Genomic DNA, 24,784 nt, shown 5'->3' on the forward strand with positions numbered 1-24,784 from the left:
TGTTGTTTGTCTGTAGGTTGCACGTGAGTGTTTAATATAAGGAGCTTAAAGGTCGATTCTTGGATAAAAATCCCAATCCGCTAACTAAAACTGAGTGTAAACACATATTCAACCGTGATATGATTGAGTTGCGCCATTGAGTTGTTGCCGCTCTCTGAGTTAACGAGTTATAACTCATCGGTTAATGAGTTATAAGTCATTTATTAAAGCTTTACGAGACCCGCGACTGGAATTTGCACATCTGAAAAAAACGTCATCAACAGTTTTTCTGAGTAACGTTTTACTACTTTGTTCAAACAACTAAATAGAAGCAATCTAGATTTTCCCAGCAACAGAACTGAGTCCAAAGAAAGTCGACGAGTTTTCTTGTAAAATCGATCTCTTAATTTTTTGGATAAAATATTCAGTTTACCAGTATTTGACAGTAAAACGTTAGGAAAACCACGGTTTTTTTGTTTAGTGACAATTGTTGACCTAAAAGTGAAGAAACCCCAGTTTCCAAGAGTTTTCCAAATACATAAATTATTATAAACTTTCGCTTGTCCGTTCGGGAAAATATTTTTGAAAAAAATCAGAAATAATTATTACGGTTTTGTCCATAATTCGAAGCTGCGAAAAGTTTTCCAAAAATGTTTGCAAAACGGTTAAGGAGGCGAGTGTTCCAATAAAATGTATCTTATAATTTTTTCCAGACAATATCTGAAGATTGTCAGTATTTTAACTAAATAATAATGCGATTTTTGCGTAGAAGGAATTGCTTAATAGAAACTTTGTTGAAACTAGAATGACCTGAAAATTTAAAGAAACTAAATATTTTCAGAAAGCCGGCAAATTTTAACTTCGGCAAAAAGCTGTATAAAATTATTTAGTTTTGATGCCAAATTCGAAGCTGAAATGGGTTTTCTAAAGTTCCATGCAAGCCGATGAATAAGGCGAATTTTCTAGCAAAATTAAATTTGTAATTTTTTGCTGAAAAGACCCCATTATTGTCAGAAAAGAGGAAAATCATAAAAAAAAGTTTTTTTTGCGTTTTCGATTAAAAACTTTTAGTTTTGTGATCTGTTTTGGAGGAAACCTTAATGATTTTCGGGGAAAAACGGGAGGAATTTATTTTCGTTTTTGTCCCGAATTCGACGCTGAAAAAAGTTTTTGTAAAATGTTTACAAAGCTGTTTTTTTTTATCTTGCAATTTTGCTCGTAAAAGATCTGCAGATTGTCAGTACTTTTAAGTGAAGCTCTACGAAATTGAGGGTTTTTGAGTAGAAAGTAAAGGAAAAATTTCAGTCAAAATTAAAAAACCACATTTTTTTAACAAATTCTACAGTCTTCAGAGGTATGGAGGTGACAAAATTTCCAAATAATCTGTAAACTTTCGTTTATTCTGTTCGTTTTTTGATAGAAAATTATTTGATTTCTGTTCCAAATTTTTCGCAGAAAATACCTTGATTATCAGCATTTTTATGTGAAACTATTGGAAATACCACGTAAATGTTATCATTCCTCTTTGTCAGCAAAAACGAGAAAAGCCATAATCTATGTTTATATTCAGAGAATTCGACTCGTAATTTTGAGTCGCTGATCTAAGCATAAATGGTTAAGCTCAACCGAATTATATCGATGAATTTCAGTCTAATAAGAGAGCCTTAAAGAACTCGTTGTATCAACAACATAATAAAATACGTTCTGCTTGTGTTGAGATAAATACATAGTTATTTTATTTCAATGCTCTTTTCCCTATTAATAATCTAATAGAAACTTTAGAAAATTGAGCATTTAGAAGAAAAGCAATTTTGCTAAAACTGGAAAATTCTGAAATTTTGAAGAAATTTTAAAAATGTTATTATTAAATGGCCCTTAAAATAAATCTAAAAACAAGTAAAAAAGTCATCAACATTTTCCCAGCTACGGAACTGAGTTACTGCGCCAGTACGTTGGGCTGGCGCACCAAGCCATTTGCGTAGCCCTTACCCAGGCCTCATACAAGAGTTCATTCAGAACCGCTCCAATACTTATCAGGCGGCTTAAGAATATTAAATACGCCATCGTAGAGCGAATAAATGAATCAATTTTATTTAAAGCGTGTGACGTTCATCGGTTATTTGCAAGCAGTGTTCCGCATTTACAATGCCATTAAAACCCCGAGTTACTCCCAAAGAGCTAATGGAACATCTGAAGCATTCGAAAATTTTCGATCGAGTCACTAAAAAGGTAAGATTTTCAACGGTTCTCATTGCTAATTGTACGTTTTTACCATGTTTTTCGCGTATGAACTGTTAATTCTACGAGAAAGCCGCAAAAATATTCATAGAGCAGGTTTTGAAAATTAGATTGGAATCTGTTCGAAAGACCTAGAAAAAAAATCAAATCGTAAAATGGTTCACATTCCACACCGATAAAATACGACAGACAAGACGCTTGATAAATCTCACAGTCATCAGCGTACGAGATAAGAAAGGTTCAGTTTCGGGGCATCAGCAGTGTTTCAGCGTTATTTATAGTCTAGAAAAGTCTTCTATGGACCAACTAGGTACATGAAAAATATCGCACTTTGAGAAAAGTTACACAGACGTACTTGGGGTATAAATAAATAAATAAATAAATGACCAAGCAATGAGGAAGTTATCAGGACCGATCATACAAAATGATCGTAAAGATCAACAAAGTAATGGGAAACTTGAACATTTTTTTTTAATTTCTTTAATATATTTGCCTATCTATAGAAATCGCGCATACCAAATTTCAGCCTTCAAATAGCAATATTTAATTTGCACTAAAGAATTAAAGTTGTGACCGCAGGCTATTCATTTGAAACGACATTAAATGCGCGGGAATGGTCGTGACTAGGGCTCGGAATCAAACTCGAACAATTCGAGTATTCGAATATTCGAATATTCGAAAAGCGAATAATTATGTGTAGTCATAACTCGAATATTCGAATATTCGAATACTCAAATAATCGAATACACCAACATTATCAAACTCACAAGGTGCAAATATCTTTATATGCACTTTGTATACTTTTATAAAATAAATTATTCATATTCTACAAGCATTTAAACAAATACCCATATATTTACAAGCAAATGAAAATAATTATATTTACTCTCCTGCAAATGAATGTAAAATTATGTCTCTGTGTTCTGGTAATACGCGTCATCAACTTTTGCGCGGTGTTACAATTAATGTGCCGACAAAGGCACTTTTTTATCCGTTGCGGCTAGTTGCCAGAAATGATATGAGATAACGATTTTTCTTCTTGGAAAACGGTGAACGGAAAACGAACACTCGAATATCTAACGAATACGAATAGAAATACTCGAATATTCGAATACTCGAAAATTCGAATATTTGAATACCCGAATATTCGAATATTCGTTAAACCACTAAACGAATATTCGAATATCAGATTTTTTAAAATTCCGAGCCCTAGTCGTGACGTCATAGCGCTGGTCGTTCGATCGAAAGGCAATATGGGAATACGGCTTGTCGTTGAATTATCTGAATGTTTCAATGTTCAGAATTCGTGCTGTGCTTTATTAATAATGGAAGCAACACAAAAACAATATTACGAATGCTGTATGGTGCCACTGTGTCTTATTCGTGTACCACGAGATAAAAACCGGCGTTTAAAATGGTTAAAGCTTAAAGGTATACACAAGGATATTTCGGAGAAGACTACTGCCCATGTATGTGAAGATCATTTTAATGTAAGTATAAAAAACAGATTTGATTTTGTCTATTGTAACAGATAAATATTTTGAATTGGTATTTTGTTTGCTTTTCGGCAGCATTATAGTAATAATAAATAATCACCTCAAAAATAGATAATTGCTATACTAGACGATAAAAAGAAACAAGTATCTGCGAAGGAAAAATTTCGTTTTATTGTCGTGCCTTGACGTTAAATACCTGCTATTTTTGCCATACAATATGAATATTTATTTATTCTAGCTGGAAGAAGATATGGATAATTATGTTAAATTCAAGTTGATTGGCAGATCTGAAAAAATAAAGGCAAAATGTACTTGTAACTTGCACCCATCCTACTGCAGAAACTTCATAAGAATACCTTCTCGATCTGTAAATAACGTTTTTTAAAACTTAGTCTTCATTTTTAATAACAATTCATTTTTAGTAACAATTTTACTTTTTTAGTCTTTTTACAAATATGATGTTTTGAAATAAGTTACAATTATCATGTTACATTTTATATTATAAATGAAAAAATATAATTGAACTTTACCATGCGGCAGCGTGCAACGCGTTTTTTAGTGATTATAATCATCGACCGACGTTGTAAATCAAACGCGACTTTCGGTATCCATACGTATCGGTGCGGGTCCGAGTATTGATTACAAGTTAGTTTAGATCATGATACAATGAATACACAGGGTGACCAGACTGAGAAAAGTCTAGTCAAAGTTCAATACTGTTAAAGAGCTTTCAATTAAGAGCATAAAAGTTCATAGAGAAGTACCTAGTACTGGATGTAGACGTACAACAGTACTTGAGTAAGTTTTTGAGTCATTTGAGTAATGATGTTAGGGGCGGGTACTGGCTGTGGATGTCCCGCAGTACCTGGGCTGTGAACCCATTGTGAGAGAGGACGCTAGTAGGCGGGTACTGGCTGTGGACAGGGTGACCAGACTGAGAAATGGCAAGGTCGTCAAAAATCGCCAAATGTAGACTTAAAAATCGCCGGTTTTGGCGCCAAGTAAATTCAAACGTAAACCAATAAAAACAAAGCGCCACACGCCTGGTCACCCTGGCTGTGGATGATCCGCAGTACCTAGTCAGCAATTGAAATACTGTTTATCATGATAAATGCCGGTGACTAGTAAGGCTTTTCCTGAGCAGGTATTTCGCGCGCAGTACCCTTAATACCTCTTAACAACCCAAGTTTAGCCGTGGCAGGATACAAACTCGGTTGTAGTTTTGCGGGGGAGTGTAAATATATATTTTCTTAGTAGTTGATGTTTACTTGTTATGTGTATAAACGAACGCCCCTACACCAGTTAGTTTAGCCACTCTGAACGAGTACGAGTAGTACAGTATTGGGCTTTGAAGTCCAAGGTTAGGATGAGTGACTTGATTTTCCGAGAACGATTACTGATTACTTGAATACTCGTTTGGTAGCTTGGTTCGGTATTCGTTACTTCGCATACTGATGAGTAACGAGTACTCGAATACCGATTAGTTACTTTTTTCCCACCACTATTAGGGAGCCTTTGCTGCTATTCTCAAGGTCTTGTTTGTTTTGCTGAGTCTGCGTATATGTAGCTCTCCGTTGCTTTTGTCATTGGAATGTCTGCCATGTGGATGTTGAACAAACGGGGACCCAACACGGACCCCTGAGGTACTCCTGACATTATCGTTCTGATCGTTGACATCGCAATCATCAGCTTTGACTTGGAAGCTGCGTCCAGACAAGTAGCTGCGGATTAGCTGGATTTGGTGCTCAGGAAACCCTGCCTTGATCATTTTGGCAATTAGGCCCTGATGCCAAACCTTGTCAAATGCCTTTGCCATATCCAGGAAGACGGCTCCTAGATCGCGTCGGCGGTTTAACTGGTGCAGGATTCTTGTTGTTAGCCGGGCGGTGAGAGTGTTTGTGCCGTGTCCCGGCCTGAACCCATGTTGCTCATCCAGCAGCACTTGCTTCTCCTCTATTGTATCCTGTAGGTGGTTCAGGATACACCTCTCCATGACCTTGTTCAGTGTAGGCAGTAGACTGATGGGCCTGTAGGACGTAAGCAGCTTCCTGTTCTTGCCTTTTTGGGTACCAATACCATTATTGCCTTCTTCCAGGTGGTCGGGAAGTATTGAAGGTCCAAAAGTTCATTTGCCACTGTGGAAAGGTCTTCAATAGCTGTTTGCGGTAGTTTTTTGAGGATTTCGCCCAAGGGCCTTTTTTCTCTTGGCCCCCTTGACGATGTTCTCGATGATCTCTTTGGTGACTCTTCTGGGTTTGGTGGGCTACCAGCTCATTGAGTGTCCTCTCTTGTTTTGGGTGATCAACCAGGTTTTCCCGGCTCTAGGTGGGCGGCAAAGAGCTCAGCTTTTTCCTTGGGACGATCCACAGTGGTGATGTCATCTTCTTGGATTGGTGGTATTGGCTTTCTTGGTCCTGCTGTGAGACACCTGGCCAACTTCCAGAGATCTCTTCTTGACCCATCAGCCTCTATTTTGTCCATGCGATTCTCCCAGAGTTGCGATCGAAGGATTTTCATGTCTTCCTTGATTGCATTCTGGAGGCGGTTGGCTTGTCTCTTCAGGTGTGGATCTTGCGTTCGCATGGCGGCTCTGCGTCTTATCCGGTTTTTCTCCCTGATTTTGGATTTTAACCAGAGAGGAATTGTGTTCATTTGGGCTATCGGAACTACGGATAGACATCTCGAGGTTGCCAGGCGTTCGTAATATCCCTGGTGAGTCTTTCGGCTGCCTGGTCCAGGTGTTTCTTTGTTGTGGGCTGATGGATCCTGCCGGTGCTTTCCAATGTTCTCTGGAAAGCCTGCCAGTTGGTGATCCTTCGAGTCTCCGTGGAGCCTTGATTTGGTTCAATTTGCATGAGAATCGGCAAGTGGTCTGCTCTGCTGTTCACTTGACCAGTCTCTTCATAGCGTCTAACTGTCCTGCTAACTGGGCTTCTAAGAAAGTTCCGCCTTGTGGAAATATTGTGCCTAGATAAACGTTCTTGTCACAGAGCAATCATTCTAGTCTCTTGTACTAGATTCTGGCATGATTCAGGTACTAATGCCGGCTGCTAGTGATCAATATAAAGGTGTAATTTTTGCAGCATCACAATTTCAAAGAGGTAAACAATATTTTTTGGAAATTCCATCAGTTCCTTCACTTGTAAGCAAGTATGTTTTATTTACCAATAAAACAATTTTGTTTAAATTAAACGTATGTAGTAAATACAGAGGGGTAGATAAGTTCTATATTGTTGAGGCGGATTCATTTTTTTACAAACTTCTTGTTGGGTATTTCGTCTCAAAAATTTTTCTCTTTAAAAAAGACAGAATTTCCTCACGTCTTTTGCATGAAAGCTTGTTGTCTAAAAACTGCATGAGTTTATTTTCATATTATGGCGAAAAAGCCCGACTCCGAAGGAGGAGGGCTTTTTCGTTCCAATGTGAAAATAAACGAATGCAGTTTTTACAAGACAACAAGCTCGAATGCAAAATTATCTGTTTATTTTGATGCACGAGTGTAATTTTTATGAATATTTCCTGAGTAAACAACGTTAATGTGGATTCATTTTATTTCTATTATATTTTATTACACTTTTAATTTTATTACTTATGTTTATTAAATATAATTTGAATATCTTAGGTATATCTCAGGAAGACATTTATGTCTAATTCAACATGAAAAGACAACTGTCAAATATTTTTGGTAAACAATGCAATTATCGTTGAGTGATAATTGCACACCGTGCAATTACCGCTGTAATTTTTCGATAATTGCACACTTCAAACGGATAGATTATCATACGAAGGAAATATTCGCTGTAAGTTTTCTTGAAAATTATCGAATTACCGTTTATTAATACCTTTTTTGCCCTATGGCGTTGCTATGGATGAGTGAAATAATCTCTTACAGCTTGAGCCTAAGTGTGTCGCAGGATACCCTCTAAGTGATAGTTCTTGATTACTTTTTGATAAATAATTCGTTCTCATTGCGAAATAGGAGCACTATTTATCAATCTGTAATAGAAGACGTGAGGAAATTCTGTCTTTTTTAAAGAGAACAATTTTTGAGGCAAAATACTTAACAAGAAGTTTGTAAAAAAATACAGAGGGGGTGCAAGACTTTTGAAAGTGAGCGTAGTTAAATTAGATTAATTAATAAACCAATGAACATTCAAGCTGGGGCTTGCGCTCTGCTATTGCCATTCGATGTTTCGTTAAATTTTCCATTAATGTTTCCTCAGGGGTGCTTTGCATTTTGTGGTCTTAAAAGTAGTTTTCAATTTCAACAGGTAAACTTTCTTTCGTTTGAAAATGGAAATGGCCTGGCTGAGTTTTCCGTTGAAGAAGAACACACCAACTCCATGGGACAACTGCATACAGGGTTCGCTTCCATGCTCGCCGATATTGTATCTAGCTATTCGTTTTCCACACACGAACAGGGCAATAATTATCATGTCTCCATTGATATGAAGTTGTTGTAAGTTATTTTATCCATCTAACTTGAAATTGGCGAGCGTTTCGTGTTTTTAGGTCGTCGTAAAATCGAATTTCTTTCTGAGTGGCTTGCCTTTTCAGAAAAAAATCTATTTCACCTATGGCCCAAAAACCCGGAAAAAATAATCAATTTTCAAGGCTCGTTTGATTGGTTGGTTGTTTCAGATTTTACAAAACACAGACGAAAATAGGGGATGAAGTGCAGGTGCGCGCCAAAACATTACGCGCTGATAAATCGGTAGCATTTTTGGAAATTGCATTAAAAAACAAAACAACGGATAGTTTGATAGCGACTGGGAATCACGATATGTTCATTCTACGCCCTCGCACCTCAACAGCTCATTATTCAGCACGTCTGGAAGAACATGCCAATCAAGCAAACGTGGCTGGCGACGGATCATAATTTGTTGCCGTTATTTCATCAGTGCATATGTTTATTTATGATTTAAGTTTTTTAGGACCAAGAGTGGTATATTTGGTTATGCATATGTAGCAGTTTTTGTTTCTGTTCTTATATAAATTGTTGTAACTGGATCTAGTGCGTATTTTTACCGAACTCCAGACGCTCTGAAACGGCTTTAGCTTGCAGAGTAATCTGCAACATTTGTACTAATTTTCGACACATTCCAAAGAATCATTTTGCCTCAAATGCCTCAATCAATCGTGTACCAAAATAGTGAGAATTTAGCGGTTCATCATGCGATTTCATGCCGGTTATTTTTTCTTTAGGGGTTTTCCAAAGGAACTACTTGATTGGAGAATTGAACAGGGCCACGAAGAGACAAAAGAAGAAATTTGAAAAATTGGAAGCCAAATCTAGAGGAACAACCCAAATAACATCAGGCCTGGACCCAGCACGAACTGTAGTGAACCTGAGCAGTCACTCACTAACGCCTGCGGAGCAATCTGTCTTAGCCCAGGGAGGAAACTTTGCTTTAGCCCGAGAACGATACCAATAGAGGAAATTATCTCGAACACCGAAACAGCATTGCAAGGGCTCCCAGAACAATCGGCAAATTAAATGCGTCTGGAAACCACCCAAGTCCTACGGAAAGCAAAACCACAGAGAAGAACAACATGCGCTCAAGGAAATACGAAGGAATACAAGGATTGTCGCCCTGCCAGCTGAGAAAGGAAACGCTACAGTCGTCATGAACAGAGAGGAGAACGAGCAGAAAATCGAAAACTTATTGGACCCAGTCACTTACACGAAGCTTGAAAAAGACCCGACTCGAGCCAAGCTCAGAAAGATCAACCGCCTGATCAAAATATTCTCAATAGACGAGAACACCATGAAGAGGATTATTAGGTCAGAAGCCCTCCCCCCATGTTGGTATGGATTACCGAAGATTTACAAGGAAGGATTACCACTAAAACGAATCGTCAGTGCCCCGGGATCACCAACTTACGATATATATATATAAAATATCTATCCTCTCTTCTGCAGCCACACTTGGGGTCCACAGAAACATACATAAAGGATTCCGAACATTTCATTAAGAAGATCCAAGACCTCAGAGTGGAACCTATGAACATGCTGGTCAGCTTCGATGTTGTATCTCTATTTACAAAGGTACCCTTGGACGATTCTATAAAATTAGTGGCGGAGCTAATAGAAGAGAGTACAACAAATCTATTCAAGGCTTGTCTAAAGGACAGCTACTTCCTGTGAAATGGAGATTACCACGAGCAAAAGGAAGGGGTAGCCATGGGAATCCCACTCAGCCCGGTGGTGGCAAATCTATTCATGGAGAAGTTTGAGGTAACAGCGTTGAGCCCCGCACCGCTTAAACCAACGATCTGGTACCGATATGTCGATGACACGTTCATGCTATGGAGGCTTGGACGCGAAAGCCTGGACATCTTCCTCGACCATCTAAACAAACGGCACCCAGACATCCAATTCACCATGGAAGTTGAACAAAACCACCAACTGGCTTTCCTGGATGTTTTGGTGTCTAGGGAGGGAAATCGTTTGGACCACAAGGTATATCGAAAAGCCACCCACACGAACAGATATCTTCACACGCTATCTAACCACCATCCGAGTCAGAAGCAGGGAATCATTAAGACTTACGGATAGAGCCAGAAGTATATGTGGACCACAACATCTAACCACAGAACTACAGCACTTGGAAAAAGCGTTTCTTCAGAACGGATATTCCCAGTTGAACATCAAAAGAGCTGTAGGAGTGGGCCGTGGGAAAAAAAGTAAATCCACTATGAAAGCTTTCCTGCTCTTTGTTCCCTGGGTTACGGACAGAATTGGGAGGCTCCTGAGGAAACACAACATAAAATAATTAAAATTTCGCAACCGTGTTTTTTACCTTCATTGGATTGTTTCCGACCTAAGAAGGTGCCCAATAACGAATATGAAGGTTGTATGTCCATAATAAGAAAGATATCGTCCGTCGAAGAGTGCGACCGCTCAGAAACAGTTCAAAATAGACAGAAAATGTTGATTATCTGGGAACTGGAAAGGCCCCAGTGCTATTTAGCTTGTTGCATTCCTTGTCTTTTTTCGATGAAAATGATGTATAATTCGAGGTATTTTTTTCAAAAATCAAAATTTCGCAACCGTGTTTTATCTCCTTACTGGATTGTTTCCGACCTAAAAAGCTGCCCAATAACAAATATGAAATTTGTGAAAACCGTATTTTTATTTCATTTGGTGCACAACTGTTTTGGCCCTTAGCGCTTCTCAAGGCTCCTTTTTCTCTACCGTCTCTTGGTGTTGTTGTTCCTTTATTTGCTTTCTTGTGGACCTTAAAGGCGCGTCTCGTTTCCTTTTCGCTTCCTGTTGGGTTTTGCGACCTCGTTATCTTCTGGGATTATTTTTACCGCTTCTTATTTCCGCTCTTCTTTGGGCTTTTCTCAGTTTTTCATGTCTGGTTAACGATCACTTCAGGAGATGTTGATGCATGTTTTATAGCTCTTGTTGTTAAAGTACAACAGAATGAAATCAATTACAATTCCCATCAACTTCCAGGGTTGTCTGGCTGATTCTGATCCCTGAAAAACACAAAACAAACTAACCCTGACTTTTTGCTCGTCATGGCGGTAAATTCGCATTTAAAATCGTTATCGTGCAAATAGACAGTGCGATGAAACATGGAAGAGCTCATATTAACGTTATTATAACGCTATCATGCAAGGTTGCACAATGAATCTGAGTAAACATTTGTCACTTTTACTATTAAGTGTACTTTATTATAAATTAATCACTTCAGTTTTGATTATAGTTTGATTTAAAATGTCCTGCCGCCCTTTACTCTTTCGTTTCAATGATGCGATTGCGCTCAATTTATCTTATTAAGTTGTGTTTTATGCTGTTTTATACCGTTTTATAATGTTTAGACATCGATTCCTAATTTGCGGAAAAAAACAGGATCTAAACAAAATTGTGCGACTAATTTCCCACATATTGTATAGGTTGTGCATGACGGTTACGTGATAACATAGAAATTTTTAAACGTCCTAAATCATTTTCCAATATTTACCTTACCAGGATGCTGTCTTACTGTAAGAGAGTAAGCCAAAGTTAAACACGCAAACCTACATATAATTCTAAGGAGCAGACATTTAAATTAATTATTGTTTATGTTGAATATTGCCGGTGTGTTAAACGTTAGAAAATCAGTTAGGATTTGGTGAACATGGACATTGATATTGATTTTATCGATAGCCGGAAAGGTAGTGCAAAGGGCTCGATTACTGTGCCCTCTAGAAAAGGTAAGTGTTTGCCTTAACAAACTAGAAAGCAGTGCTGCGCACTAATTAATGTACTTTTTGTTAGTACAAATCCACGATTAGTGTGCTTTAAAGCTGGGTGATTGATCGAAATGATTGAAAACCACGAACAGAATCCGACTCGAAGGACCAAAGTGTATTCGAAATTAAGCGTTTTAAATCCCAAATCAACTGAAGTTTCGATAGATTCAGGAACAGTTTTTCAGTTCTAGGGGAAGTGCAGTGAAAGTGCAACCGATTTGGTCGGGTTTATTCTGGGAGATTCTCTACATCCGCTACCTTTTTTTTACATAAAATCGTTCAAGTTCCTTCGGTGTAAGGGAAATCAAACGCAATTTCCGAGTCGAAGAGCCAAAATATGTTCTAAAAATCAGTTGAGTAAAAGTTTCCAAATTTGATTTGGCCTCTTGATCGAAATGACGATCGAAAACTGAATAATTTGAATTGAAAACTGAAAATGTTTGCAGTGCACATAAGAGTTTGCCCTTTCTTCAGGCAAAGTTTTCGTAAAGTTTCGTAAGAATGGATTAATTGTGTCATTTTTGGCAAATTTGCAAAAGCTCAAGTTTTTGTGAATCGTGAGTGCGGCAGCTAGTTTTCAAAATGTAAACTACTCGAAAGTCTGAAGACTAAGAATTCAGTTTTTACAATTTTCGCGAAAGAAAACTTTGGTGAAAGTCTCCGTAAAATTTCTTTGGAATTGATTTATATTACAATTTCTCGCCAATTTGCAAAACTGCGGATGATGTTAATCATCCGCATCAACAAATCAATTGCTGTTCAGTCCGTCCAGTTCGAAATGAAAATTTTTGCAGTGCACATAAGGGAAAACTTCAGAGAAATTTTTTGTAAAGTTTCATCGACATGGATTAATCGTGTGATTTTTGACGAATTTGCAGATGCTACAGTTTTTGTGAATCATAAGTGCGGCAGGTAGTTTTCAAAATGTTAACTACTCGAACGTCTGAAGACTCAAAAACTCAGTTTTTCAAATTTTCACGAAAGAAAACTGGTGAAAATATCCGTAAATTTTCTTTGGAATTAATTGCTGTTGCTGATTTCTGACCAATTTGCAAAAATTACAGATGATGTTAATCTTGAGATTCTCAGGTAATTTAAAAAAATCAATTGCTTTTTAGTCCGTCCAATTAGAAACAACATTTTTGCAGTGAACATAAGGGCAAGCTTCAGGGAATATTTTTGTAAAGTTTCATTAGAATGGATTAATGGTGTGATTTTTGGCGAATTTTCAAAAGTTGCAATTTTTGTGAACCTCGAGGTAGTTTTTAAAATGTAAACTGCTCGAAATCGTCGAGGCTTGGAAACTTAATTTTTCCAATTTCCGTGAAAGAAAACTTTGGGCGAAAATATCCGTAAAATGTCTTTGGAATTGATGGCTGTTACGATTTCTGGCCAATTTGCAAAAATTACAGATGATGGTAATCTTGGGGTTATCAGGTAATTTAAAAAAATCAATTGCTTTTCAGCCCGTCCAGTTAGAAACCACACTTTTGCACTGCACACAAGGACAAACTTCAGGCAACATTTTTGTAAAGTTTCATCAGAATGGATTAATCGTGTGATTTTTGGCGAATTTGCAAAAGGTGCAAGGTGGTGGTTTTTGTGACTCGTGAGTGGCTCAGGTAGTTTTCTAAATGTAAACTACTCGAAAGCATCAAGACTTAGAAACTTAGTTTTTCCAATTTCTGTGAAAGGAAACTTTGGTAAAAGTCTGAGTAAAGTTTCTTTGGAATTGATTGATATCAAGATTTCTGGCCAATTTGCAAACATTAAAAATGATGTTAATCTTGGGTTTCTTAAGTAATTTAACAAAATCAATTGCGTTCCAGTCCGTCCAGTTAGAAACCACACTTTTGCAGTGCACATCAGGGCAAACTCCAGGGATCATTTTTGTAGTTTCGTTAGAATGGATTAATCGTATGGTTTTTAGTGAATTTGCAATTTTTGTGAATCATGAGTGCGGCAGGTAGTTTCAAAATGTAAACTTCCGAGGCCGAGAGTCCCGAGGCTTAGAATCTTAGTTGTTCCAAATTTCACGTAAGGAAGCTTGTGTGAAAATTTCCGTAAAATTTCTCTGGAATAGATTGCTATTACGATTTATGGCTAATTTGCAAAATTTACAGATGATGATTATCTTGGCTTTCTAGGGTAATTAAAAAAAAATAATTGTTTTTCAGACCGTCCAATTAGAAACTATATTTATGCAGTGCACCTAAGGGCAAACGTTAGTCAAAGTTTTCGTAAAGTTTCATAAGAATGAACTAATTGTGCCATTTTGTTCAAATTCCGATCAAAATATGTAAATAACTCAGAAGTCGGTCAGGTTATGGCGAATGTTCATAGAAGTTTGCCAATTTTAAATAAATGGCACCATTTTCCCAAGTATTACTAAAAGCAACCGCACCGTCCGGCTCGAAGGACCGAAATAAACTTTAAATATACCTATACATACAACGTCTTGTGTAACCGTCAAGTTTCCGTTCGATCGCGCATTAAAATTGACTACATAAAATGGAGTTTGCGACAAAAATGTACAATAATTCTGAATAATTCCAAATGAAAAATGTAAGTAAGAACACAATGGTTTGCTTAACTTAAGTAGAAAGTTATCTAAAAGAGTTCGAGAAAGAGAAAAATTATGATATAATTGCTGTTATTGACTATAAAGAAACCTGCTTTTTATGATAGTTATATTCACATAAAAACTCCCAATTTTGTTGTTGTTCCAACCTGGGTTTTAAAATACTCAAAAACATTCATATATTGTGAATTTTTAGCATTTAAAGTCGCTTCTGTAAACTTGGCTTTTTGAAAAAGCTTTTACTAATTAATATTGATAAGTTTTTTCGCTCTTTTTATCTTTTATTCTTCGCTTCAAACCATTTATGCCTCGAGGGATCGTACATATCATCCACTTCTATCCAACTTTTTCTGCTTTTTGTGTGGTTGCCTTATTCAGATTTCCGTCCTCCTGATTAAGTTTCATGTAATGAGCAAGTAATGGTTGTTGCGTGAACTTTTAATCGCGAATACTTGATAGAATAATGAAAAAACCTAAAAATACATGCGATGCGGTTCACTCGAGTGTGTTTGCTATTTTTCGATAATGATTAAATTTACTATACACACTCAACATTTATCACTTTGTGTCTAATTATTTTACTCTTAAAATGTTTTGGTGTTTCGGTAAGAATTGTGCAACGTGAGACTCGGGTGGAATAATATTAAATAAATTATTTGTAAGTATGCCGCAGAAAGATGTAGCTATTAAGCTGTTAGGCACGAATGAAGGTAATTTCGGCTACTGCCAAAAGAAAACCCTTCTAGTGAGCAACTTTTTTTGCAGTTTCCGCCCTTGAGCCTGCAACATTTGAAGAAGCCATCACTGCAACCCAATTTGGAAAGTACAATGTGGTTTTGGGATTTTTGGCGGGTATCGCAAGTCTTTGCGCTGTTTTCGACACGTCCACTATGTCCTATACTTTTGTGTCTGCTCAATGCGATTTGAACATATCTCTAAATGATAAAGGTCTTTTAAATGCGGTCACATATGCAGGTAAAAGGAATGCAAAATTCCGTTTCCTTTAAACACATTTAAACTGTTTTCCAGGCATGATCTCAAGCGCTCTGATCTGGGGGTTTCTCTTCGACGTGCTGGGACGAAGAAAACTGTTAATTTTGGGATTTCTTGTCGACGCAGTATTTGTATTTATGAGCGTTTTGACGCAAGGATTACCTCTGCTGCTTGTTTCCAAGTATTTGCAAGGATTTATGTAAGTTTGCGTGAACTAGAATTTCTTTCCGATGTTTCGCAAGCACCATCGGTTTTTTTTTCGAGTAAACCACCTTTGAAGATCCAAATCACTCGTGCTAGCGAAACGTCTGGAAGAAACCTGTTGCTCGTTTCCAACTCCCTGCAAGAATTTATGTAAGTTTACGTGCAAATAATCATCGTCATAAATTACAATTTTTTCCGGATGTTTCACAAACACCATTGCATCTTTTTTTCGAGTAAACCACATTTAAAGATGCAAATCGCTCGTTCTAGCGAAACGTCTGGAAGAAACATGTTGCTCGTTTCTGCTGCTACCAGCAAAAATGTATGTAGGTTTGCGTGAAAATAATCATCGTCGTGAATTAGATTTTTTCCCGATGGTTCGCAAGCATCATCGAATCTTTTTTTCGAGTAAACCAGCTAACAGTTACAAGGAACCATCGCGACATTTTATCGCTTTTAATAATGAAACCTGGTGTTGTGAAGTGGAATTGAGCAGTTTTGTGCTACTTCGCCTTAACACATTTTGAACAAAAATCGATCCGCAAGTTGGAGCCCGACAACATCCAGTTCTCGATAAAATGCTGCCATTAGAGAACACCCTACAACTAAAATGTAGGATATCAAGCATTTTATATTTGAAAACATCTACCCGAATATCGTCAGATTGAAGCCCTTTCTTCTCAACGTTTGGAAAGCCCAAGTCACTGCCATCTTCAGAACTCTGCTCGATGCAGAATCGCCAATTCATGGGTCTTCGTGTTTCGTTCACGCTCATGTACCTTCATGCTCTGGCTCAATCAACTCTGAAGACGTACGCTACACTTGCTGGCGAAACATCAGGACTAAATTGCGCCAATTGCAGACAACATTTTCTTAATAAACCAATGTAATTTTTTTAGAATTAATGGTCCATTTGCAGCAGTGAGTTCATACATTTCGGAATTTCACTGCGCCAAATATCGGCCTATTTACCAGATGATTATTGGATCAAGCAACAGTTTTGGCACTGTTTTACTACCCCTGATAGCTTGGTTGATTTTGCCACGAAATATGGATTTTACCATAGTGAACTTAAGTAAGTAGAATTTTAAACAACCATGTGACCAATTTTCAATTGATTTCGACTGTATTTGTTCTGAGTGTTATTTGTACTTAGTCGTAGTGTTAAGGCAAGCGAATATTTGTTGGCTTGGGGCGAACGGAACGAATGAAGATGAATGTTTGATTAATTTATACATCTTTATGTAATGCAGTAGTTTCATTCGATTTTCACGTTAACTATGAATACTAGAGTAAGTTTTAAGGAAAAAAGAGTTGAAAGTAAACGCACGTTCGGCCGCTTGGCATCGACGAACGGAAAGATTGAAAATTAATGCGTTCGTTTCGTTCCTCTGAAGCGAAGAAATTAACTTCTTTAGTAATTTTTGATAGGCTCTCTTCTTCATGTGTCCTGTGCGTGTTCGCACGTTGACGATCCTTTGCCTTTCTCTCACATCATATGCAGGATGCCATTCTTTGCATGATGAAATATCGTGGTAGCATCTCTTATGCCACACCAATTCCTTATGTTTCGGAGCTAAGAATGCTGCTTTCGTCCCGGGCATCTTCGCCCTTTTATCTTGCCCTGCAAAATCGGCTTAGGGATTGAGAATTTGTTGACATTTCTAAGAATATGACCAAGATAGGATATCTTCCGCTTATTTACAGTGTCCAGCATTTCTCTTTGCATACCAGCCATCCTCAAAACTTCTTCGTTCGTTTTGTGTGCAGTCCATGGAATACGCAGGAGCCTGCGAAGTGTTGACACTTCAAATGCCTCTATGCGGGTTAGTGTCCTGATTTTTAAAGACCCTGCTTCTGCTCCACAATATTGAGTATTATACTTTTACTCTAGAGACAAGAGGACAAAAATCTGTCCGTCATCATCATGCCTGGACTCTCACATTGAGATTGAAGAAATCCATGCTGAAATAGAAGCCCTCAGTTTCAATCCCGAACAGACCCAATTCTGCCGTCTGGGAAACTTTAAAAACGTTTCGAATATGGCAAAAGTCCTCTTACCGCAATCCCAGTCAAACTTCCAGGAAGTCAAACATCTCTTGAACCTCCCTGTCCTAATTGAACCCCAAAGAAACTCCAATACCTTCAATATAAAGCATTCCACAATGCAAAAATTGTCAGAAATTTGGGCACTCACTATCAAACTGCGGCTCAAAACCCATTGTCACTAATGCGCTGAGCCCCACTTCTATAAGGAGTGCCAGAAATTCCGCGACCTTCCAGCCAAATGCAGTAAGTGCGGAGGGCCTCACCAGTTACTTCCCTTGCCCCAAAAACCCCAACTACAGATTTCAAACCGAAGCGAAGCAAAAGCAAGCCCTCTTCAACAACAAAGTCCTCCAGCGGTGGGCTTGTAGACTGTTCTTATGTTCTGTTTCCTCAGGAGCCTCCCAATTCTGTCTGTAATCCTGAGAACAAAGGACAGGAAAGCTTTCAGGGTGGATTCACTTTTTTCAGCACGGCCCACTCCTACAGCTTTTCTGATGTCCAACTGGGAATATCCGTTCTGAAGAAAAGCTTTTTCCAAGTGCTGTAGTTCTGTGGTTAGATGTTGTGGTCCACATATACTTCTGGCTCTATCCGTAAGAGTCTTAATGATTCCCTGCTTCTGACTCAGATGGTGGTTAGATAGCGTGTGAAGATATCTGTCCGTGTGGGTGGCTTTTCGATATACCTTGTGGTCCAAACGATTTCCCTCCCTAGACACCAAAACATCCAGGAAAGCCAGTTGGTGGTTTTGTTCAACTTCCATGGTGAATTGGATGTCTGGGTGCCGTTTGTTTAGATGGTCGAGGAAGATGTCCAGGCTTTCGCGTCCAAGCCTCCATAGCATGAACGTGTCATCGACATATCGGTACCAGATCGTTGGTTTAAGCGGTGCGGGGCTCAACGCTGTTACCTCAAACTTCTCCATGAATAGATTTGCCACCACCGGGCTGAGTGGGATTCCCATGGCTACCCCTTCCTTTTGCTCGTGGTAATCTCCATTTCACAGGAAGTAGCTGTCCTTTAGACAAGCCTTGAATAGATTTGTTGTACTCTCTTCTATTAGCTCCGCCACTAATTTTATAGAATCGTCCAAGGGTACCTTTGTAAATAGAGATACAACATCGAAGCTGACCAGCATGTTCATAGGTTCCACTCTGAGGTCTTGGATCTTCTTAATGAAATGTTCGGAATCCTTTATGTATGTTTCTGTGGACCCCAAGTGTGGCTGCAGAAGAGAGGATAGATATTTTATATATATATATCGTAAGTTGGTGATCCCGGGGCACTGACGATTCGTTTTAGTGGTAATCCTTCCTTGTAAATCTTCGGTAATCCATACCAACATGGGGGGAGGGCTTCTGACCTAATAATCCTCTTCATGGTGTTCTCGTCTATTGAGAATATTTTGATCAGGCGGTTGATCTTTCTGAGCTTGGCTCGAGTCGGGTCTTTTTCAAGCTTCGTGTAAGTGATTGGGTCCAATAAGTTTTCGATTTTCTGCTCGTTCTCCTCTCTGTTCATGACGACTGTAGCGTTTCCTTTCTCAGCTGGCAGGGCGACAATGCTTGTATTCCTTCGTATTTCCTTGAGCGCATGTTGTTCTTCTCTGTGGTTTTGCTTTCCGTAGTGGTTTCCAGACGCATTTAATTTGCCGTTTGTTCTGGGAGCCCTTGCAATGCTGTTTCGGTGTTCGAGATAATTTCCTCTATTGGTATCGTTCTTGGGCTAATAGCAAAGTTTCCTCCCTGGGCTAAGACAGATTGCTCCGCAGGCGTTAGTGGGTGACTGCTCAGGTTCACTACAGTTCGTGCTGGGTCCAGGCCTGATGTCGTTTCAGCTGTTCCTCTAGATTTGGACCGTTTACCCTCTTGATTTTAATCTGTCTGCAGTATGATTTTAATCTGTCTGTTGAAGGTCCTCAGGGGTATTCGCCAATATAGCGGTATCATCCGCATATCTAATATTATCGATTCGAATTCCATTGATCTTGATTCTTCTGTTCTCTTCTTCCAAAGCTAATTGAAAGACCTTTTCTACATATGTATTGAATAAGATTGGCGATAAGATACATCCTTAACGGTCCCCTGGGAAATATTGAACGTCTCCGTTGTTAACTCATTGTTGATTCCCACCTCTACACTCTGTTGCCAATACAATTGATGGATTATTCTGATGTCCTTAGAATCTATGCCATTCTCATAACCTTTCCAGTAAACTCTATAACCTTTCCAATACAGGATCGTCTAGAAAACATACAAGCACGTTTTCTTGTTGGTCGTAACATTTCTGTACGAGCAATTTCACAGAAAACAGAGCCTCTCTTGTGCCCAACCAAATTGGGTTTCTCCCCTCATTGCTGCACATTTGGTATATATTTGATTGTGTATAACGCATAGAAAAACCTTGAGAGGATAACTCATGAGATTTATAAGTCTCTAGTCTCCACACATCCTAGGAGTCCCTGTTTTAGGGAGAGGTATAAATGTAGACTTTAGCCAGTCCGATGGGATTTTGCCTGTCTCGTATATTCTATTACACAAGTATGATAGATATCTTGCATCCAATATCTTCAGGACTTCAGCATGAACGTTATCATGTCCTAGACTTTTTCGATTTTTCATGTTTTTTAGTGCTTAGTGCTCTAAAATTTCGGGTCCGGCTAGTTCTTCTGGTGTGTGTATGTGCCTTGATCGGCGATGATCTTCAAAAAGTGTTTCCGCGTATTGTTTCCATTTATTACGAGGGTCATCTGGGTCTAGGATGATTCTACCATTTTCTATTCTCAGAGACGGTATTGGTGCTTTTCCGAGAGAACCAGTAACTTGTTTTACTTTCGTATGAAAGTTGAAAGAGTCTCATGTATTCTTTCGGCTTCCTCGCATTCCTCAATCATCCACCGTTTTCGGGTTTCTCTCCATTTCTGTCTGATTTTTCGGTTCAATCCAATGAATTCGTCGGCTCGTAGTTGATTTTTTGCTTTTCGCCGTTCCTCCATTCTATCTAGAATCTAATCAGTCATCCAGGGTCTGACCCTGACCCGCTCCTGCTGACCCAGAATCACCTCGCAAGCATTCTGGACATTTTCCCTGATATGGTTCCATGTGCCATCTGGTTCACACTTGCTTCTAGGATCTTCTGAGCTACATAGCTTATCTAGATCCACTCTCATATCCACTTTGTTACTTAGCTTACATTAGGCCTGGGTAACACTGTGTTGAGTTGAGCTTTTGAGTTGGTGCCGCTCTCTGAGTTAACGAGTTATAACTCATCGGTTAATTAGTTATAATTCATTTGTTAAAGCTCTACGAGACCCGAGACTGGAATTTTCACATCTAAAAAAGGGTCTTTAACATTTTTTCTGAGTACCGATTTACTACTTTGTTCAAACAACTAAAAAAAAGTAATCTAGATTTTCCCAGCAACAGAACTGAGTCCAAAGAAAGTCGACGTTTTCTTGTAAAATCGATCTCTTAGTTTTTTTTGCAGAAAAGATTCAGTTTGCCAGTATCTTACAGTAAAACGTTAGGAAAACGCGGTTTTGCTGTTTAGAGACAGTGTTGTTTAGAAATATTGACCTAAAAGTGAAGAAACTGCAGTTTGAGGCAACTGAGGGGAATGTTGCAATAACATTTATCTTATAACTTTTCATAGAAAATTCCTGAAGATTGTCAGTATTTTAAGTAAAACTAAAAATAATGCAATTTTTGCGTGGAAAGAATTGCTGAATAGAAACTTTATGAGAACTGGAAAGACCTGAAAATTTAAAGGAACTTTAAAAATCTTCAGAGCGATGAGGGTGGCGAATTTTCCAAATAATTTTTTGTAAACTTTTGCTTTCTGGTTATTTCTTCAAGATAATCCTAATTACCTTCCGTAAAAAACTGAATAAAATTATTTGGTTTTGGTGCAAATTCGAAGCTGAAATGACTTTTCTAAAGTTCTCTGCAAACCGATGAATGAGGCGAATTTTCTAACATAATTAATTTTGCCATTTTTGGCTGAAAATACTCCATTATTGTCAGAAAAGAAAAAAATCATCAGAAAATAATGTTTTTTTTTGTGTTTTCGACTAATAACTTTTAGTTTTGTGATCGGTTTTGGAGAAAACCTTAATGGTTATCGGGAAAAAACGGGAGAAATTTATTTTCGTTTTTGTTTCGATTTCGACGTTGAACAAAGTTTTTGTAAAATTTTTACAAAGCTATAAATTTATCTTGTAATTTTTCGCGTAAACGACCTTGAGATCGTCAGTACTTTTAAGTGAAACTCTACAAAATGGAGCGTTTCTGAGTAGAAAGTAAGGGAAAAAAAATCAGTCAAAACTAAAAAATCACATTTTTTTAACAAACTCTACAGTCTTCAGAGGTATGGAGGTGACGAGATTTCCAAGCAATCTGTTATAAACTTTCGCTTATTCTGAAATTATTTGATTTTTGTTCGAAATTCGAAGCTGGAAAGGGATTTAAAAGCTTTTTACAATGCGACGAAGGATTCGAAATTTATTTCATAATTTTTCGCGGAAAATACCTTAAGATTGTCAGGATTTTCAAGTGAAACTTGAAATTGAGCATTTTGAAGAAAGAGTAACTTGGCTAAAACTGGAAAATTCTGAAGTTTTGAAGGAATTTTAAAAACATTCTTAATAAAAGGCTCTTAAAATAAATCTAAAAACAAGTAAAAAAGTCATTAACATTTTATCAGCAACGGAACTGAGTTACTGCAACGGTGCGTTGGGTTGGCGCATCAAACCATTTGCGTAGTACTGCGCCAACTCCTAAAAATTCACTGAGTTACCCAGGCCTAGCTTACATAGAAGGAACGCAGCAAATTAACACAAAAATTCGTTTTTCAATGAAAGAACGCACATTCATTGCTATCGTACTGATTAATCTCATTTGAATCAATCAAATATTCATTAACTAACCGTTCTTGTTCAAGCTAAAAGTTGTTACTTGACCAATTCATTTCAGATTTCCATTCGTGGAACATGTTCCTGCTAGTCTCCGGGCTTCCAGCATTCATTTGCGGCATTCTGTTTGTATTTTTCCCCGAAAGTCCGAAATTTTTGATGACTTGCGGCGAGAACGACAAGGCTCTGAAAGTGTTCCAGAAAGTGTACAGTATTAACACTGGGGCGCCAGCAGACACGTTTCCAGTAAGTCTGAGCCAAACGCAGATAATCATCGATCGAATAATATTGGTTGCGGCTTAGATCAAGCAATTAGTTGACGAAACTAAGTTGGACGTAGATATGAAGAATGGCTCGCATATTACTGCGCATAGAACTAAACAGCAAGCGCTGAAAGAAGGATGGCAGCAGATGAAACCGCTGTTTCTTCAGCCACATTTAATGAAGATTGTACTTGCTTGTGCAATTTTCCTATTTGTTATGATGAGGTAAGTGCGCTCGAAGTCAGCGCTTCCCGACGACTTAAAAACCAAGTATTCTTTCGGTCAATCAGCATGAATATGTTGCGATTATGGCTGCCGCAGATTTTCCAAATTATGAACGACTACCAAAAGACCCACTTGGGAGAATCGGCCAGTTTATGCACCATGTTGAGCACAGTTTCCTCGAAAAACCAAACAACAGGTGAATGTGTGGTTGTAAGTATTGTTGCAACAAACGTATTCAATTTCATGAGTTGATTCTTGCAGAACACCGACAACGCCCAGGTTTATATCAATTCAATCATAGTCGGGTGTACTTCGATATGTGGAAACGTGTCAGCAGCATCTCTAATAAGGTTTATTGGCAAAAAGAAGATTCTGAGTAAGCATTTTTCTGCCCTGTAAGTGTTGTTTTACTGGTAAAGTTTCATTTCAGCTGTTGCCTTAATAACATCGGGAATTTCCTCGTTTTCACTGTACTTTGCCAACACTCCCGAAATGGCAACCGCACTGTCTTCCATCTTTATAGCTGGAGGATCGGTTTCAAATAATGTGATGGTATCAGTTGCAGTGGACATGTTTCCCACTACATTGAGGTAGTTGGAGAATGATCCAAGACTGCAAATTTTTCAAAAATGGAATTTTCAGAACAATGTCCATTTCCCTGGGAATGATGATAGGGCGTTCGGGTGCCATGAGCGGAAATTTCATATTTCCCTACTTGCTGGAAAGTGGCTGTCAAGCCCCATTTTTTGTCGTTGGGGGGCTCATGTTTGGTAATTAGCCTCCTATCGCCAGGTGCAGATTATGACAGTTTTGTTTTGATTGCAGCTGCAGCTGCTTTGTCGTTTGTTCTTCCCAACACCGACATGAAACCTCTCACATGAAAAGGAAAAGGTTCCCAGCACAATGCGCTAACTAAACCATGTACAGCTTTTGTTGGTTTTTAGCTCTATTTATTATGTTTTAGTTCTGATTTGAAGCAAAATTCGAAGATCATTTCATGTAAATAATAAGCTAAAATTTATATTTTAAATGTTCGTTTATTTCATTACTTACTTAATTATGTGAGTAATTATTTTCCGGGTAAGTAGTTTGTAGGAGAGTGTATTGTCAATTCGAACTTGTAGTTGTCTGTTTTCTAGTAAGTTCTTTATGGTGTGTAGTAGATATGGTGGTGTGTGGAGTTTGTATAGTTTGTATAGTAAGCCCCTATGCCAGACACTATCAAAAGCCTTGTTGATGTCCATGAGTAGATATGCCGACTTTCCGTCAGTTAGGTGAGTTGTTTGTATGTTGTTGGTCAAAATAAATAGCGGATGAATAGTCGAGTGATATTGTTTGAAGCCAAATTGGTAGGTTGGTTTCTGGTTTTACGATCAGTTCTTCAAGTCTCTGCTTTAGTATGTGTTCCAAGACTTTGCACAGCACCGGGAGTAATGTGATAGGTCTGTAGTTTTCCATTTGTGTACCGTCTCGTCCATTTTTAGGTATAGGAATTATTACACCTCTTTTCCACGTTTTCGGAATATTATTATTTGTGATGCAGTTGTTGATTTCAGTAAGGATGAGTTTGTGGGTTTCTTGGGTTAAGCTTTTCAGGAGT

The 24,784-nt window shown here is 38.2% G+C and overlaps 2 protein-coding genes across 8 annotated transcripts; both read left to right on the top strand.

Moving 5' to 3' along the window:
* Nucleotides 1-1,973: 1,973 nt before the first annotated feature.
* On the top strand, nucleotides 1,974-24,214 carry LOC109547026 (synaptic vesicle glycoprotein 2B). Of its 7 annotated transcripts, XM_048667596.1 has the most exons (12): nucleotides 11,944-13,049; nucleotides 13,109-14,525; nucleotides 15,307-15,516; nucleotides 15,571-15,733; nucleotides 16,638-16,813; nucleotides 22,758-22,942; nucleotides 23,000-23,184; nucleotides 23,250-23,394; nucleotides 23,446-23,560; nucleotides 23,615-23,774; nucleotides 23,827-23,954; nucleotides 24,010-24,214. In XM_048667596.1, the coding sequence occupies exons 3-12, from the start codon at nucleotides 15,432-15,434 to the stop codon at nucleotides 24,063-24,065; spliced, it is 1,398 nt and encodes a 465-aa protein (XP_048523553.1). In that variant the 5' UTR covers nucleotides 11,944-13,049; nucleotides 13,109-14,525; nucleotides 15,307-15,431; the 3' UTR covers nucleotides 24,066-24,214. The 7 variants fall into 7 exon arrangements, 6 of the variants coding, with proteins under 6 accessions (XP_048523556.1, XP_019773800.2, XP_048523553.1 ...); XM_048667599.1 differs by lacking the exons at nucleotides 11,944-13,049; nucleotides 13,109-14,525 and adding an exon at nucleotides 1,974-2,208; XR_002172841.2 differs by lacking the exons at nucleotides 11,944-13,049; nucleotides 13,109-14,525 and adding an exon at nucleotides 11,441-11,921 and having other exon boundaries at nucleotides 23,250-23,380.
* LOC109545726 (acyl-coenzyme A thioesterase 13) lies at nucleotides 2,421-8,723 on the top strand. Its single transcript, XM_048667609.1, has 4 exons — nucleotides 2,421-2,662; nucleotides 3,519-3,707; nucleotides 7,985-8,172; nucleotides 8,355-8,723. The coding sequence occupies exons 1-4, from the start codon at nucleotides 2,642-2,644 to the stop codon at nucleotides 8,590-8,592; spliced, it is 636 nt and encodes a 211-aa protein (XP_048523566.1). The 5' UTR covers nucleotides 2,421-2,641; the 3' UTR covers nucleotides 8,593-8,723.
* Nucleotides 24,215-24,784: the final 570 nt, after the last annotated feature.

Source organism: Dendroctonus ponderosae, unplaced genomic scaffold (assembly GCF_020466585.1).
Source record: "Dendroctonus ponderosae isolate FM_Combo_2020 unplaced genomic scaffold, Dpon_F_20191213v2 Dpon_F_20191213_1, whole genome shotgun sequence".
In the NCBI taxonomy this organism is placed as follows: Eukaryota; Metazoa; Arthropoda; class Insecta; order Coleoptera; family Curculionidae; genus Dendroctonus; species Dendroctonus ponderosae.